Here is an 18,640-nt window from a genome sequence, read left to right as displayed (position 1 = left end):
CATCATTAGTGCATGTACATATAGCACTATGTACAGGCACTAATGTGCATGGGGGCGAGGGGGGCGTGGAGTCCTTCACAGGGTGACACACACTCAAACATTCACTCACACACTCACACCTAGAAACACTTTTTTTTTTAATTCGCCAATCCTCTTTTGGACTGTGGGAGGAAACCAGAGCATCCGGAAGAAACCCACACTGACACGGGAAGAACACACCAAACTCCTAACAGACAGTTACCCGAAGCAGGACTTGAACCTGCGATCCTAAATTAAGCGAAAAAGAAGATTGATGGTTTCATATTAAATCACTCAATTGTCCGGAGTGAAACCATGGAGTAAGTCTAAGGGGAGTTTAATGTTGCTCCACATTTCGTTTAGATATCCTGTTTCAGCTAAAGGATAATCTCAACACATAAGTTATAAATCCGTGTGCGACACTCCCCCAAGTCAGGGTAACGTTCAAAACGTAACGTTAAACGGTAAACTCTTTATGATATTTAAATTCAGCCGTGAATTATGTGCTCTGATTGGACGACGAGGAGCGCATTTGACTACGTCATTTTCCTAATGGATTCCCTTTTTCACGCCCACTCTCCCCTGCTGCACGCGCCTCTGACGTCAGCGTTTGATTCGGTCCAGAGCGGAGTGTCTGAGCAGTGCAAATGTCGAGCTCATTCACCTGATACACTCAACATAGTTTAAAGACCGTGTTTGCGAGGGGTCGACGGGGCGCCGAACGTGTTTACGCCTCCTCCTTTAAAGGTAAGACAGTCTCGGGATGGTGAAGCCGTTGTCTTCACTATCCAGTGGTAGCATGTTGGCTAAAGCTCGGATTAGCGCTGAGAGCGAGCCGCGCGCGAGCTGAACTGGAGCTGACCGGCGCACGGGCATTAGTGCAACAACATATATGCTACGGAGGGTGTTGGAGAATAGAGATTAACGGCTCTAAATCCACACAGGGTCGTTCACCAAGCGCGCTACGTGTCATTTTGGTTTTAAAGTAAAACATGAAACCCTTTATGTTGATATGGGACTTTTTAATCACTTTCCTACTGTGAACTGAACTCAGTGAATATATTAATTGGCTGACCCTTTTTCGCCTTGTTTGCTTTTGAATATAATCTGAAAATGTAACTATATTGTTAGAGATTTTCCTGATGACTAAACCAACTGAAGTCATATCATTAGTTTACATTAAAGTGTGATCTTATACCTTATCAAGTTTATCAAGTATCTGGTCATTGAGTAATCCCCTAAACACTCATCTCTCTTCATCAAAATGACATATTAAGAAGTTATTTACAAGGAAATAAATCACCTATGAGTATCTCTATCACCACTTACCAACCCCTCTCTCCTAGCAGTGGCTCAAAACCCTAATCATAAGTTGACAGGCCTGGTTTCACATGTTTATGATTAAAAAAAGAAAAAAAATCTCTGGTTGTATGAATTTGCCAATCTGGGGCAGTCTTTGGAACAGTGTACTTCCTGTTTCAGGTAGTAATGTAAAACAGTATTTAGGCTGTGGATTAGTATTTCTTACTGAACTCAAGTATACTTAAGTTGTTAAATGGTCTTATTCCTAGTCCTAGATTGCACTGGGATGCCCTTTTTTCCCTGGCTGTGCATAAAAATGTCTTATTCCCAAAAGTACTACCAATTAGGGTGTTCCTTTTCTAGCTGTTGCTAGACTGGTGACATTAGTGCTTATTTTGTGTAGTTTTTTCATTCCTGTCCTTTACTTCCTCCTTTTTGACCTATGTACTGAGCGGTGGTCTGAACAGGAAAATAAAAGTGAAAGATATTACAGCTTCTTTGGAACCTTGACAGTTTTTGTTCTATAGCAAACTATAGACATGTTCTTCACCAGTCACACACTAATGTTAAATGGCTTCACAAATTTTGTGTCATACTCTCTAAATGACAGAGACATGTTAACGCTGTTAATTGGTGTGGCATGCCATGAACTGAAAGGCACGGCATAAATCTGTTGGATGAGGTTATTTTCTTTATTTAATATCTCAGCGGATCAGAACATCTCACCGCACACTTATAGAGAGAGTATAAAGGAGAAAATGGCATCTCCTTCTAGCACCTTTATGTTTCATCAGATCAGGAGACGTTTGACCCAGTCGTATTGTTCACCTCTTTAAACAATATGGTAAGCCTGGTTTGTGTTTGTCATATGATATGTCAGATGATTTGTAAAATAACAGGATGATATTTCCACAGTGCTGAGTAAGGCAGAGTAATGAGACATGGTCAACTTGTTCAATGTGAGTGTGAAAAATGTTAGACTATTAAATGACAGTTTTGAATATTATGTTGTTAGCTGGACCAATATTCTGTAAATTTTACATCCTGTGCAAAGTCCTTCTAATCTGAGCATAACTGTGATGACCAGAGGGGAATATGCATTATCATACAAAAGAGAACTCTAATCTAAGTAATTTCACTTTCACTCTTCCTCCATTTTTCATAGCATAGCATTCATGACCTATTCATGTATTTTTGTCAAATTTTTGCCAGTACAAAGAGGTGCAGTATTTAGGGTAAATGAACTAGACATTGCTTGTATTAAGGTAACCACATGAAGCATTTATAAACTTGTAAAAATCAACTAGTTTACGGTTGATTTTTGACAACAGCATATGTAATGACAAAAGTAGCATTTGTTGGGAAAAGAGCTAAATGTCAGGAGGTTGATTTTTTTTTTTTTTTGTTTTTTTTTGTTTGTTTTTGTTTAGCCTGTTACTTTCCGCTGCACTGCTCTTGCTTGGTTTCAGAATAAATTATGAAAATGTGTACCAGGCTGTCATTAGATTTGTTTTGTGTCACAAAAAAAATGTGTAAATAAGAAGACACACACAGAAAAGCTGAAATTATACCTTAATCATAATGTCAAAGGAAGACTGGAACCTGATTGTGACTATGACCTTACACTGATTAAAGTTATGAAATGCTGAGATGAGTGGTGTTATAATGTCTTCATAGCTCATCATATATTTAATGTTGAATAATCATGAAACATAGCAGATATGAACCCCGATATGCACATTTCCAAACAAGAAAAAGAAATTTCATAATGGCCTGAGGAATAAAGAAAGGCTAACAGAGTGACGCGAGAATGAGCAAATGTTTCTCTGAGCTCTGGACAGGCAGACAGATGCTCCATGGCAGGAAACGAGGGCACAGCTGGAGAAGAGCCGGTGTTGATGAGTTTTGTGTGTGTGTGTGTGTGTGTGTGTGTGTGTGTGTGTGTGTGTGTGTGTGTGTGTGTGTGTGTGTTTGTGCATGCATCCGTGTGAATGTGTGAATTTGAGTCTTAGAAATGTGTTGGTCCAAATGGTTAGATTTAATGCAGCTTACATATGATTTGAACTGCTAGGTGTGAATTTAAATTTGTCGTCTGTGTATATTCATAATTTTGGATGAACCTAGGTTTCTGGAGACAAAAAGTGTTGGTCCTCAGGCTGTAAAACCAATGCAAATGATATCACCCAGCATCTCTAGGCTCATTAATATAGTTAAGTAAATATATGTATAACACAACAGTAAAGAGTGGCCCGGTGGTGCAGCAGGTAGCGTCGCAGTCACACAGCACCAGGGACCTGGAGGCTGTGGTTCAAGTCCCGCTTCGGGTGACTGTCTATGAGGAGTCCAGAAACACACATTGTTAGGTGAATTGGTGACTCTAAAGTGTCCGTAGGTCTGAGTGTGAGTGAATGTGTGTGTGAGTGTGTGTCACCCTCTGAAGGACTGGCGCCCCCTCCAGGGTATGTTCCTGCCTTGCCCCCAATGATTCTGAGTAGGCTCCGGGCCCACCGCGACCCTGTACTGGATAAGCAGTTACAGACAATGAATTTCAACACCATACTGCATTGCTTCACACATGTGGCATAATAAATGGAAATTAAAGAAAGATACAGTTGTAGTGAACTTTATATTTTTCCTAGGTCTTCTCCATAATGGGTCTACACATAGCCTTTTTTAATAGATGAATGACACTTTCACATGCACTCATAGTCTTCAGTACAGTATGATAAAAAAGCAAAGCATAACACAATCTTCATTTATGCGACTTCTAGAAATGCATTGCCCATTCATTCAATCTTGTATTCAGCAGGGTTTAGGAACATCATATCAGGGCCCAGTGTCTCTCCAGCTGAGACCACAGACCATCAAATCAGTGATGTGTAAGGGAAGTCATTTTACTGACAGAGATAAGGAGAAAGAACACGTCCCTGATCATGGTCCTATCTTTCTTTTCTTTTATTCAGACCTGCTTGTTGTAATTTTTTTTTCTCAGACTCTGATGTTATGTTAAGGTAGTGATTGCATTAATTAAACTAAAGGAGGTTTGATTATGGAATTTGGTGGCATTCTTTAGTTTTGCCATGGGTACAAAAGTGGTTGGGGAACTTGGCTGTTGTACAAATGTCATGAGTTCAGGACAGCTGACATCCAGTGTGTCAACAAGTCACTCTAAAAACGGTCATAAACTATGTAGAAATCTTTGAGGATACGGTGAGTTTTTGTGAATTTCTAAAATGATCCTTAAATGTTGATAAACACCATGTTAGAACAGTATACAATTATTTTAGTAACACAAACAGAGCGTTCAAAGACAATATTTTCTGTTGTTGAGATAAATTACATCAACAAATTTATAAATTAAAAGAGCATAAGTAATGCAGTGTGTTAGCTTTGATAGCATATAAAGAAGACACTAGAGTGTACGAGGAGGTTTATCCATGTTGAGTTAACAAGGCAACGTTGGTAGATATACAAGATAAGTTGGTAAATATGTCTCAACATGTGTTAACATTCACATCCCTTTCCTCCTGATTTCACAATACAAGTCTGTGAATTAACTTAGTCCATAACAAACAAGTGAAGCACAAGATTATTAGCCGAAATTGTATGTACATATTAATATTATATATAATATTGTTCTGTAATATGCTAATTGGGACTCAGCATTCTCTGTCTGCTGTTTATGGTTGTGTTTCCTACACACACGCACACACACAAACACAAATAAACAATTAGGGAGCAAGAGATAAATACACTCATGCTTTGTTGGTAGCTATGGAAACAATTGTTATCACTGGGAAGACACCATATTATTTTGCCCACTTCTCGACCTGTCGTCTCACCCATTTACTTTCTTTCATTATTGTGTTACTCTTGAATTTTGATGGAACTTTTTGTTGGAAATACCCTGTAATGGTTATTTCCAAAGGTTGTTGAGTCAAATCTTCGATGATGTTTAGCTGAATTAGGGCATTAACCCATAACAGTTCATTAGGGGTGCACCAAATGGGAATTCTGCACTGATGCCAGTATCACATTTTCATTTAAAAATATCCTGACAGTGATGCTAAAGCTTGTACACACATTCCTCAATTTTAATGTAAGGACCCGATTCACACGAATCCACTTAGATTATTAATGCAACCCCATTGTTTTAGCTTAGTGTCAGCTTAGCATTCTACTCTTACAGAATACAGTTACAGCATGATCCGATATTTGTAAAATGTTGATAAATTAATTATCTGCCAATTAAAAAATATATTCAACCTTGATTGAAAAGCCAAAATAATTAGGGGTGCTGCTATACACTCAGTCCACATTTTGATTTAGTTTAAACTACAATACAGTACAGTAGGTTAACAATCTGGTATTCTGAAAATGATTTCCTGTAACTTACTATGCTAGAGATTGGAGGCAAGAATAGTGCTGGAGTGAGTTAATGCTGATTATGTGCAAGCTCTCATGGTCAAACAATTGAATTACATTAGATGGTTTGATAAACAGAATATAAATTATGTAAACTGAATTGTCACATCAGAGTTCACCAGTAAGTTAAAATACTAGAAATAAAGAATAGTGATAGTAGCAAACTACTATTATATATTCCTTCTCCATTTAATAGTTTCGTGGTTCTAATTTCATGTGATGTTATATCAGCTGGAAGAATATTCAGAGCACTGTTGTGATCTTTCAGGTTCTTGGGGACGACAGAATTTAGAGCTGTGCATACATTTATGTCCGGATATGATGATCTCTCAGCATGTCATTTTCCCCATTGTCTTTTAAGCTGCACCAGCACGGAGTACACAAACCATGCAAATATACAGCTTGACTGAGGACACAGCTCTCATCTTTCAGTAGACACAGACCTGATATGGAGAGTCAGGGGGAAAATGTAAACAAGAGAAGGACAAGCAGAGACAGACAGATTAAATCAATAAAGGTGATGAAGGCAGATGTATAAGGCAAAGCTCATTTTGAGATAATCTGTAGCTTAAAAGTCTGTTTAGTGTTTACTGTTTAGTGTAGCAGTGTTTTTAATGTTTTTTGTTTGTCTTTGGTGTGTAACAATGCATTGTGGCATCAGTGATAGTGACAACAAGGAGATTCAACTTTGCATTAATTTTGGCATCTAAAGTGTTTGCTTGATTGGCAGTTAGTTAATTGTACACAATCACATAATTTTTTATCATTCGAATATTGTTATGCATGACAATGCATAGCCAGAAAAAACTGTGAGCTGAGGAAATCGTTATCTTAAAAATGAGTATTCGGTTCATTTGAGTAGTACGATATGAGATGATTGTCTTGTGTAAAGTGTATGAATCAAAGAAATTCAGAATTGTATCAGGCAATACAAACATTTCAGTTCCCATAATTATATTTGACAAGAAAAGTAATATTATGCCATATCAAGGGTTTTGCCATTCTGCTAATATCATTGCCCTGAATTAAGATTAAGCAGTAGTAAATGGAACGATTTACAGAGCAGCACTAAGATTTAGCCTGTCCATATGGCCATGCGGAACATGGGACTGGGAGGAGAGAGGAGGGGGAACAGAAGCATAGTGATCATGGTAGAAGGAGAGAGGGAGTAGCAAAATGTTGCTCTATATTATCTATATGATATACATTGGAGGAAGCCATGTGTGAAACATGACCATTTATATATATTTACTTTAAAAAATGATAATAATAAATAAATAAATAAAAAGGCAGTATAGAGACAACATTATCTGAAATGTATGCAAAGCTCTCTCTCTCTCTCTCTCTCTCTCTCTCTCTCTCTCTCTCTCTCTCTCTCTCTCTCTCTCTCATTTAGTAAGTTTGCAGTGGCAAGAGCAGGGCTTGAGAGGTGACAGAAATAACCCTTCACGTATTCTGACACACTGCTAAAGCTAATCCGCTAATGCTCTCTGATAGGCCGCCACGATTAGCCTCACAGAGCAGGGAACCATCTCACACAGGAAAGTCAGGATATGGATGACTACTTCCTGTTTTTGCAAACACACTGATTGTGTTTGTGTGTGTGTGTATATAAAAGAAGCAAAAGGTAGCAGTGTAAATGGCAGTGGTCTGTGTGGCCTTTAATTATTTTTCACTTATTTTACCAGAGGTCACTTGTCGCTTGAAATTTTAGCTGCGCCTCCTCCACAGTTTCAAGGTACTGCACCAGAATGTGCACAAATACAGACAAAATAAATTCAGAGCACAGACAGAAGACACCATGTGTATATGTATCCGTGTTTAACGCCTAGCATAAATATATGGACTAATGCAGGGAGAGTAGTATTAAAAAAAGTTTGCAGTGTCATATAATACATTTGAAACCCTTCAAACATATTTCTATATTATTTTGAATTGGTATTTGACCCCCCCCACTCCCCCCCTATAATGTTACTTTTAACTTAACATTCAACCAATACTTGCTTGGTTATAAACTTGATCACTGAAACCCAGTGCCTGCTCCAATGACCACTTTCACACTGTACGGAAATGACCCAGTCATTATGTGGAGAAGGGACCTAACTGGAATTACTGTGAGTTAATTGGTTAATTGACCTTGCTGAACACAAGAAGGTCTATCAACTAACCATCTCTGTGTCCACTGTTCTGTCATACAGTCATTCTGAGTACACATATATACTCTAAAGCAGGAGTAATTAATTAATTACTTATTAATTCATTAAGGTCCAGTTGGAGAGAATTTTCTCAAGCCAAGGTCTGGAACATAATGCATAACTTACATTATGATCAGTGCCATATCCTGCATACTGAAGTAGCCCTGTAGTTATAGCATCATCTTCTATAATTAACAACTGAATGTCAAATCAAATTACACTTTTCAGACATATTTCAACAAGATTTATAAATAATAAAAAAAAACCTAATACTTTAAATTTACTTTACTAATTTCAAGTAAAATTTACAAATAAAACCATGGTTTTGACAAAAAAAAAAATGAAATAGTCCTTAATGACTTAGTTGATGACTGGGGGTCAGGACTTTATCTGTAAAATACAATCTTCGTTCAGCGTTATGAGAATATTTCAACCTTATTTTTCTTGTCTTTCTTATGTTTCTTGTTTTTCCTCACATAACACTGTCATCCCAAAAGTGTCCCAAAAGAGCTTTTATTACCTCCCTTGGGCTATTTTTACTGGCTCCAGGACAGCGGTATCTGGAGCCCTGCCCTGTGTGTGTCACTCATTTGAGTCACAGCGCTCATCATAATGCACAGATTTGATTGGCTGAGTAGTCTCACATGTGATATGCAGAAACAAACACTCTGTTCAAAATTAAACAGCCCTGAATATTTTATTAGTTCCAGGTCGGGATCCGGACCGCGGTCCGCCTATTCGTAACCCCTGCTCTATAGCCTACTATACCCAATTAGCTACAAGAAATGTTCTTGCAGTATGGAAACATTCTATTCTGAGACAACCTAAACAGTTGCATGAATGTTATATTATTTCACACTCACGCCATGTGACCCCTTCCCTTATAGGCCACAGTTTCCTGTGGAGCGTTATTGAAGAATACTTAAGGCCAAGCTTAGTATCTTAAAGAAAAATAATGCTGAGCCTTGCTGGCTTTCCCAAATGTGATGTTATTGTTAAATTGTAAGGCAACAATCACATGTTAATGACTCTAGTTAATTTGAGTTGTTGACCAGTTTTAGCTTTTCTCCTATTCATCAGCAAAGCTTGCTACAAATTATTAATAATACTTGTTTAGGGTCATTATGTTATATAATATGCTTAGAATAATAATAATTATTATTATAATACAAATCAGCTGAATGCAAAAAAGTGCAAGAAAATTGTTTGTAAACCTGACAATTTATAAATTATATTGAATTATATCATACAGTTAAAACAATGGGGCTCATTTGTAGAAGGAAAAAGTCAACATTTTTATACATAAACAATAATATTATTGCAAAAAGAAATTCTACTAAGAAAACTCTAACCCTCTTTCTTTCTCAATTTCTCTCGCACACAGAGGCTGTGGTGAAGAGTGTGTGTGAGCGTGGGTGTGCATGTGTATGTTTGTGTGAGGAATGGCTGACCAGCAGAGGCAACGTTCACTCTCTACATCAGGGGAAACACTATATCAGGTGCTGGGGGTAACTAAGACTGCTTCACCAGAGGACATCAAGAAGTGCTACCGGTAAGAAGAAAAAAAAGTCTGTCTGTTCATCTCTGAGCACAGCCCAGCTATTATGTAAAGCATGATATTTGCTGTTGTCATTTTTGCATGCTCTAAATGTTTTTGAAATTATAATCTTTTGAACATTCCTTCAATTAGACCTGTTTCACATATCTGGGTATTTTTGGACTGTCTGCTAATGGTCGAGGGTTCAGTGCAGCTTAATTAAAAGGATCTGTAGAGAGAAGTCCACCAAGGGGCAGCAAAGAGCTGTTTTATTTAACTGAACAACTTTGCATGTGTTTATTAATACATATGCAGCATATTTTAGAAGAAGTATGTAGATGTTGTGGTTTGTTTGTCTTTTAAATTACCATTCACCAATGCCCAATACTTAAAATACATTTCTCAAAAAATATATTTTAACCGTAACTCAAACATCTCTACATGCAGTGATATGGAAATAAACTGTCACATTCATTAAGCATCAGATACAACAGAGAACACACCATACTGTAGCAAGCTCCACCAAAACATGTATGTGCTTTGAAACCATTTTTCTGTCCTGGGCTGTAATTTGCTGCTTCCACTTTAGGACACATTAAGTTAATATTATACAAGACATGAGCCCAGAACAAACTTAAACTTTATTAAGGAAATTATAGATAAATAAAATCACAAAAATGTCATCTCTAACTGTAATATCCATATATTTATAAGCAGTTTACATCTTTCAGCACAAGCAAACACACATTATTTATCATATACAGCTGGTTAGCATGTATTCCCTCAGTCAGGCATCTATTTAGGTGGGTGTTGGGTTTAGAAAACAACAGGGAGGATAGCACTTGAAATCATCTGACAATAAAATCTAGTCATGTTTTTTTTAAGGAAAAGGAGGCAAAGAACATCATTAATAACTGACCAGCTCAAGTGCTACTGGTTATATAACTGTACTACACTGTAAGACAGTTACATTACCTTACATTTCAGGTAACCACAGCAGTGATTACCTGTCATTGTTTTTAGTATCTATTCAGAAAAGAATAAAATATCTTACCTGTTCATCCAGAACAAATCCAACTCAATCTCACTTTTGCCAATGCCAAGCCAATGTTAATCTGTGGGTCTGTTGCACACTCCTTCAACTGTAACTCTGTTTATTTGGTTTGACAGCAGGTGAATGAGCAGATGAAAAGTTTGTCATTCTAATATCTACATATCATGTTTGCAGTAGTTGGCGCCATTGTATTTAGTGCCATGGTTGCTCTGCAGCAGTGCAGTTTCTGCTGTTCGTAATGTCAATCTGCATATTCTGTTTTGTGTCTTAGGAAACTAGCTCTCAAATTCCATCCAGACAAGAATCCTGATAATCCAGAAGCTTCTGAGAAGTTTAAAGAGATCAACAATGCTCATGCCATCCTCAGTGATCCGACAAAACGCAACATCTATGACCAGTATGGCTCACTTGGCCTCTATGTGGCTGAGCAGTTTGGAGAGGAGAACGTCAACACATACTTTGTGCTTTCCAGCTGGTGGGCCAAGGTAAGTACGTACATTCAGTTGATAATCATGTACACTCTTTGAATGGTCACCTTATGACGCGAATCTTTTGTTTGCTGAAAGCACTACCCCCTGTGTTTGTCAGTATGAAAATTCTGTAAGCAGTTAACTGTAAAATAGCAAAACAGTGAATTATCTTTTGAGGATGGTTGCTGTGCCTATTGCTTTTGTATTCTCCTGCAACCTTGAGAGGTTTTACAGGTTCTGTACTTTTTCGGGACATTGCTTTCTTATCATACTGAGCCTTTATATTAGTGATACTGAATAGGTGTGTACTCATATTTCGTGTGTGTGTGCGCGCGCGCGTGCACTGGTATTTCTGTCAAAATGGGGTCTGGCCTCTTAACAATTTAGCCTAATTATATTATTTTTACATTTATAACTTATGTATATCTTTTCATTACATCAGTCATCAGCTACATTGTAGCACAAACTTGGTACAAATATTTTTACGGATTTTTTATGTGTCCATGTTTTGTATTATTATTTAAATATTTATCTTTGATTTTCCTTTTGCCTTCTTTAAAATTTAATCCAGTACATGCCTGTCTCTCTTTCTGCAGGCATTGTTTATCTTCTGTGGTGTGGCCACAGGTTGTTACTGCTGCTGCTGTTTGTGCTGCTGCTGTAACTGCTGCTGTGGAAAGTGTAAACCACGGCCCCCCATGGACCATGAGCCTGAGTTTTATGTGTCCCCTGAGGACCTGGAAGCCCAGATGCAGTCTGACGAAAGAGGTGACCCACAGAAGTAGTGAACTCATATGCTTAATCCTCAGGTTTAGAGCCACAGTAATTTAACAGCTCAATAGCTTTAGAGTCTGCAATGATATCAGTGCTTCTGGACTTTAACATAGTTAAAATTAGGGCATTATATGCCTTCAAAAGAGTTCCAAAATTATGCATAATCTTTCACTCCTAACTCTCTGTGATATGAAGCTTAATTCAGCTGCTTATACATTTTGTTTTGAAACTTAAAGGTCCACCTTAAATGCTACAGTGACCACAGACGCTAGAATGTAATTGCTTCAGCATTTAAAGTGGAACAGGACATTTCAAAACATCGGCAAACGTCTAGTGATGTTTTATTCATGTTCTTAAGTAAAGGGACATAATGCATTGAAACATCATTAACAAAGATAATACAATGGTTACTATGTATTTCTAAAGGACAAAATATGTGTGTGATACTTGTGTGATTTTTTTTTTATTTTATTTGGTGTATTTTTGTGTATTTTTAACCCCATTTCACCTTGTTCTTCAATGGTCAGGACCACCCCAATGCAGGTATTATTTGATTGGTGTGTCATTCTCAGCACTGCAATGACACTGACATGTTAATAGCATGTTCTACAACCACAAATGTTCTGTGCCCCCTGATGAAGGACTAAAGGACAACCAACACAAACCGTGCCGCAACTGATGAGCTTCTCTCTCTGACTTTATGTCTACAAGGTTGGGCCATCTAGGTTAAACACTCCAGCAGCGTTGTTGTGTCTGATCCACTCATACCACCACCACCACACACATTAACATGCCAGCATGTCAACATGTCACTGCAGTGCTGAGAATTATCCAGCCAAATCATACCTGCTCCTGTGGGGACCTGACCATTGAAGAACAGGCTGAAAGGGGGTTAACAAAGTATGCAGAACATAGTTCAGTTTTCTCTATGTAGCTAATGTTGGCCCTTGACGAACAGGAAAACATTATTCGTTGTTTAGTGGAAAGGCAGGGGCTTACCTGCAGAGAGGTCTCCCTCCACTCCACTGTCGTTTCAAGACACAAAAGTGAAAAAATCAAGCTCGGTGTCTTTTTTCCTTATTTAAGTTTTTTCCCGAAATTCAGACAAAACTCAAATAAAAAACTAGAAATTTGGGGAAAGCAAATGCAATCCCATTTTTTTCTTAATTTATCAAATGAAAATATGAAGTTTTACAGACAACTTTCTAAATCTAATTTATCCTAGGCTTAAAAAATTGAACTGATAAACTTTTCATTGACATGTGTGGTCATAAAACGCTGATATGACTGTGTATTTAATTTGTGAAAATTACGTTTGTGAATCACTCATTCTTTTACAGGTAGCCTCCCAAATTCTGCCCCATACCAGCACACGGCCTCCAATACTTGATTGTTTGTTATGTGAATACTTTAATTTGGGATGTTTATATGTTTAGTATATGTTAGTTTTACATTTGTAAAATGTATATGCTTATGTGCCAATAGACGGTGACCCAATCATGGTCCAGCCCTCCTCAGCCACAGAAACTACTCAGCTGACAGCGGACAGTCACCACACTAGCTACCGGACAGACACCGGCTACAACTAGAGCCTTCTAGATCCTTCTCCTCAACTTCATCTCCCTCTCACTCTCCTCTGGGACCACCTGGCCAGCAGAGGGAGCTGTCCTTTACATCCTGCCCAACAACTGCCGAGTGAGTGAAGGAGAGAATGAGAAAGAGGAGCTAAACAAGTAGACAGGTCTCTGTCTCTGATCTCTGCTATCGAATGTGAAAGCTCTAAAAGCTCAGGCATGCCTCTGCACTAAAAACAAGAATTTCTTTTTCTTTTGCCTTTTTACTACTCCTAAACCTAGTGTAATCATAGCCTGTTTGACACATTTTTTCACATATAGCTTCCCAGACAACCCAGCTCAGACTACTTCTAGATCCAGGTTCATGATGTTGGTAGAGATGTTTGAACTATGCATTCATCTTGATAAAATACATAACCAGTAGCATGCAGTGCATTGCATTTGGACATCTACACTATACTATTTCTCTTTTTATTTGGAATGGTAGCTAAATCTCCACCACCCTGACAATCGGAAATTTTATTTTTCGTTGTCTGGTGTTTACATGATTTTGCCATAAGCAAATATAATCATGCTTACCTTTGCACTTCCAGGCATCTGCATTGAGCATAGATATGGCAAGTGTAAAAGTTTTTACTGTTTAATTTCATTGTCTGTTTTATGTAAGACAACGTACACATCTTAGTAAAGAACATCGTTTGAGAGAAGTTGATCTTCACCTGCTGGTGTCTTCACACCACTAGGAGGAGTATTCTAAGGCTCAGAGGGCCCAGAGATGCACCACCAAGCATAGATGACCCACTATGATAACCCGCCTAAAGTTTTTGAAGGGTTTTACAGGAAATATCAGTGGTATAGAGTAGGGTGTTTTAATGTCGTATTTTAAGAGGTTGTTATGTCTGTTGTTTGCTGGTACTTGATGTTAAAATTGGAATTCAACAGTTGGTTATTGTAGTTGTTGGGACTCTGTGTGTTAGGTCTACTCTGTGTGTGTGTCTCCATTATGTATAGAGTGATATAGGAATATAGAGCCATCCATAAGTATTAGGCAGTCACTTTTCAAAATTATTAATAACTAGTTTCTCCCCTCTTTGCCACCACCTATTTTTTTAAAAGCCACTACTTCTCTAGGAACTTCTTTTTTTTCTCTTTACACTAGATAATGGAAAATGTCTGTGTGGATTCAACTGCATTCAACATGAAAAGCATTAAGGAGATCATGTGCTCACTTTGAAGTTCACAAACACCATGCCAAATCAGCCCAAGGTATTGAATGGTGCTCTATTAGTAAAAGAACACAGTTCAAATTTCTTTGTAGTTGAAATTACTTGAAATGGCATCTGGTTCATTTTAGACATGTGGCAACATTGGCACCGTTACAGGAATCTACAATTCATAGTGACAAGTTCAAAGCGTGTGTGTGTGTGTGTTATAACAGCTATTTGCCAATTAACTTAATTGATTTATAATAAATTATCATTCCTTATTAAATAATCAATCTGTGCAGTTTTATTTACTGTACTCACCGCTAGTAAATTACTCCTCTCAGGTAGGGAACCTATTCATATGCCTATAAATGCTTTTGGGTTATTCAGATTATTTGGTTGAATTTTTAAGCTGCCGAACATATAGCAGGTATGCTGTTTTGTAATTGCTAAAGATCATCATGAGTTGTGATTGAAGTGAAGGATCAGTGGTATAAAATATGTATGAATAAACAGTATTAATCAATTTTGCCACAGGACCAAGTCTAAATGGCCAAATCTAATTGCTTTGGTGTGTGTATGCTTCTGTTCTCTGCCTTCCTGTCCCTGAATGAAGTCGTTTCACTTTCGGTCAGTGTTTTCTGTTCCAAACTCCATGAACACATTTCATTCTCTGCCTGTTAAATAAAAAACATATGTATATTCAGACATAACATTACACTACATCAGCACAGTGGCATATCTGTAAAGTGCACTGGGAAAGCAATAAAGGGAGCACTGGTTGTTAAGGCAAATTAGCACAGTAGCTGCCATAGTGATCTTAAAGAGCAATTTGTCTTCATGTGGAACTTTGGTAAACATCTGAATTAAAAAAAGACACTTTCAGTGTCAAGTACACTTACATTCAACTGAAGGTATCATCCAATTTTTGAGATCTGCAGTTTTACTGGTATCTGTGAAAAATGTCACTGACGAACAGTCACATTGCCATAATAACAGGGCAAAACGAAAGATGACATTGAGCCTAACATGAATTACTCCATGTTTAGGTACATTAGGCCATTTCTGCATCTCCAGGCCTACAGCATGCATAATCTTTAAAGCTATACTATATAATCAGATACCCCTTTAAGAAGCGATATGAGAATTGACATATATCTCTTTATTCACTGTCCCAAAGAGCCCTGAACATTCAGGCAGTGGGCAAGATGTCCATTGCTCCTCCCTTTCTCTGTGTGATGCTATACAATATGCATGACAGTTAGCTGACATAATGAAATGGACAGTTATGGATCTACTGCAAGCGTGTTGAGCTGTCCATGGAAGTTGTGGTTGGTTTTATATGTCTTGGAGAAAGCATGGACTAACCTTCACATTCCCAGCTTAGCAGCATTGGGTTTGGGGAGACCTAGCTCGTCATTTCTGCTGCCAATGATTGAAACTGGGGAGACAACTGGATTAAATAATTTTATAAAATATAACATGTCTTTGGTATTGGTCATGGAATATTTATGTTGGCTGGGTCTTAGTTACTTATGAATGGCACATTTTTAACATATAATTTTTAAAATCTTTATTACGGAGATTGTATGTTCATGTAATTTTACTTCCACAGTTGTTCCAGGTCTTTTCGTATGTTGCTTTGTTATGCACAAACACCCACACACACGTATGTGTATGCAAGAATATCTGATGAATTGACCCCTCTTTGTGTAGCCTTTCTACTTGAGTCAAGTTAAACTGTTTAGATTTTAAAAGTCTGTGTACATTTATATATTGCTACTTTGGTTTTGTCTTCTGGGCTTTTTTTTAAATAATATATATAAGGAAAGTTAGTTACATTAAGGGAATTATCAAGTATAATTCAGTTAACGAGTCCCTCAAAGTCCACTCAAAATGATGATTTCTAGTGATCTAGGTAATCTGAGACCCTTCACATCACAGTCTGGTTTCCAGAGGAAGATCACCCATTTCTTTTACATATTGTACATTTTCCTTTTGGTAGTGTTGAGTTATCTGTGATGGAAGAATTGTCTGAAGGCTCAGATTTTTCTGCGTGAAACATCTAAAGAATACCGTACACTCTCCTCCAAGTATTCTTAGAGAAATGTTGAAGATAGCAGTGAGAATATAGCGACACAGTAATATAACTATTTTATTTAATTTATTTTCTTATGTTTTTAATAAAAGTCTAGATTGGTGTAAAAGCAGATGTGGCCATGCAACACAATGGCTAAATTCTTTTGCACTGTCTGGAAATTTCTGTTGAGTTCAGTCAATGTGTTTTTTCTGTTGTAGCATGAATACAGTGTGAGAGGAAAGTGATATGGGTCAGTTGTCTTGCTGTTGTATAATAAATGTTTCTAAAGAGAAGTGAGTTTTTGTTATTCTCTTGTTTGGAATTGTTCCTCATCATTTGAACACAACATGGTTCTACATGATTTTCAAAATAAGTGGGCTCATACCAGCACCCCAGATGTAGTTGAAATATATACCCTTTACATTACAAATAATATTTAGCATTCTATCCATCCATCCATCCACCTATCTGTAACCGCTTATCCAATTTAGGGTCGCGGGGGGTCCAGAGCCTACCTGGAATCATCGGGCGCAAGGCGGGAATACACCCTGGAGGGGACGCCAGTTACCAATTTATACTTATGGTTGGAATATCAAATATGGACTATACACTGTCCTGGTATATACAGGACTGTTTCAGATGAGCTGTGCTCATATACAGTTGTATGGCAAAATTTGGACACCCCTGATTAGTTTAGCTTTATTAATAATAATAGTAATTATAATTATTATTACAGATAATGGATGGATTATAATGTGTGATTTACAAAGCATTTTTCAAATTCCAATATAGTGGTGATTGTATGTGAGTGGAAGTATTCTGTAAAGAGATGTTTTAAGCTGAGTTTTAAGGAAGAAAGAAAAGTAGAGTTCCTTTGGTCAGCAACACAATGACATGCCACCCGTATTGTTTATTTATATATGTGAAATCTGCATGTATTTGTCATTGTACAACCTAAAACAAAATGTGTCTTCCACGTTTAACTCATCCATGGCGCACACACTCTACAATTCAACAATAAGAACAAAAATTTCATCACGACCTGTGAGCTCATGTACCGATGTGGGGTAATCAGTTCCTCCAGCTCAGTCCAATGATTGTGGCTTTATTTTATATTGGTCATGAATCCTTAGAATTAGAAGAAAATAGACAGCTGATATTTTTATTTGTTTTATTTTTTATTTATTTATATATTTATTTTTGGATCAGTACTTGTCTATGGAGATTGTCTATGGTGCACAATTGAACATCTTAAATGTGAAATTCTGCCAGTAGACGTCACAGTAGAGCAACAGAATGTCCGACCAAAAAAACCCTTTGTAACCCTTCCCTTGGAGCACATGCACAGTGAAGCTCATCAATAAATCATGCCTGCTGCAGTTGCTTATGAAAACAGACATAGAACATAATTTAGCCATAAAGTTATGTACACATAGAGGAGAAAAAAACATCAGTTCAGGGCCATGTTGGAAGTGCCCCACAGTTTGAAGATCTGTGGGGCGCCATGGAATTGCAGGTGGGGCAGGTGAGAGAAGAAAAAAATGCAAATATATATATATATATATATATATATATATATATATATATATATATATATAAACAACTCTGTTACAAAATGGTTATTTTGTTTTAATGTTTTAATATTGTTCCACAGTCCAATTCAGTGATGTTTTTTTTTTTATTTATTGTGATTTATTTTGATTTCCTCACACTTTCTTTTTAGTTTGACCTTCACCCCACCGTTGAAAAAATTCAATGGCCATATATTAAATTTGTAAGAGAGAGCAAAAAGCAAGATAAAAACCTAAGATACTGAAATGGAATTTAGACTACATTTGCACTGGATTGAGAGTGAAATTAAGAGCTCAGAGGTTTTTTTTTTTTTTTTGTTTTTTTTTTGTGGAGGGGATCAAATTATTGGTGGGGACAATTCTTTAATCGCTGGACATTGGTGAAGATGTCACCTCCGTCCATGCTAATTATACGCTCTTGTATGTGCTACTATT

General features: G+C 37.3%; 1 protein-coding gene across 1 annotated transcript; it reads left to right on the top strand.

Annotated features, from left to right (window-relative positions):
• The first annotated feature begins 625 nt into the window (after positions 1-625).
• dnajc5ab (DnaJ (Hsp40) homolog, subfamily C, member 5ab) lies at positions 626-16,927 on the top strand. Its single transcript, XM_066671116.1, has 5 exons — positions 626-765; positions 9,325-9,492; positions 10,803-11,016; positions 11,598-11,769; positions 13,261-16,927. Exons 2-5 carry the CDS (start codon positions 9,383-9,385, stop codon positions 13,362-13,364), a joined length of 600 nt encoding a protein of 199 aa, XP_066527213.1. The 5' UTR covers positions 626-765; positions 9,325-9,382; the 3' UTR covers positions 13,365-16,927.
• Positions 16,928-18,640: the final 1,713 nt, after the last annotated feature.

Source organism: Hoplias malabaricus, chromosome 5, assembly GCF_029633855.1.
Source record: "Hoplias malabaricus isolate fHopMal1 chromosome 5, fHopMal1.hap1, whole genome shotgun sequence".
NCBI lineage: Eukaryota > Metazoa > Chordata > Actinopteri > Characiformes > Erythrinidae > Hoplias > Hoplias malabaricus.
The sequence above is the reverse complement of the archived record's forward strand: the minus strand, read 5'-3'. Positions and strand labels throughout refer to the sequence as shown.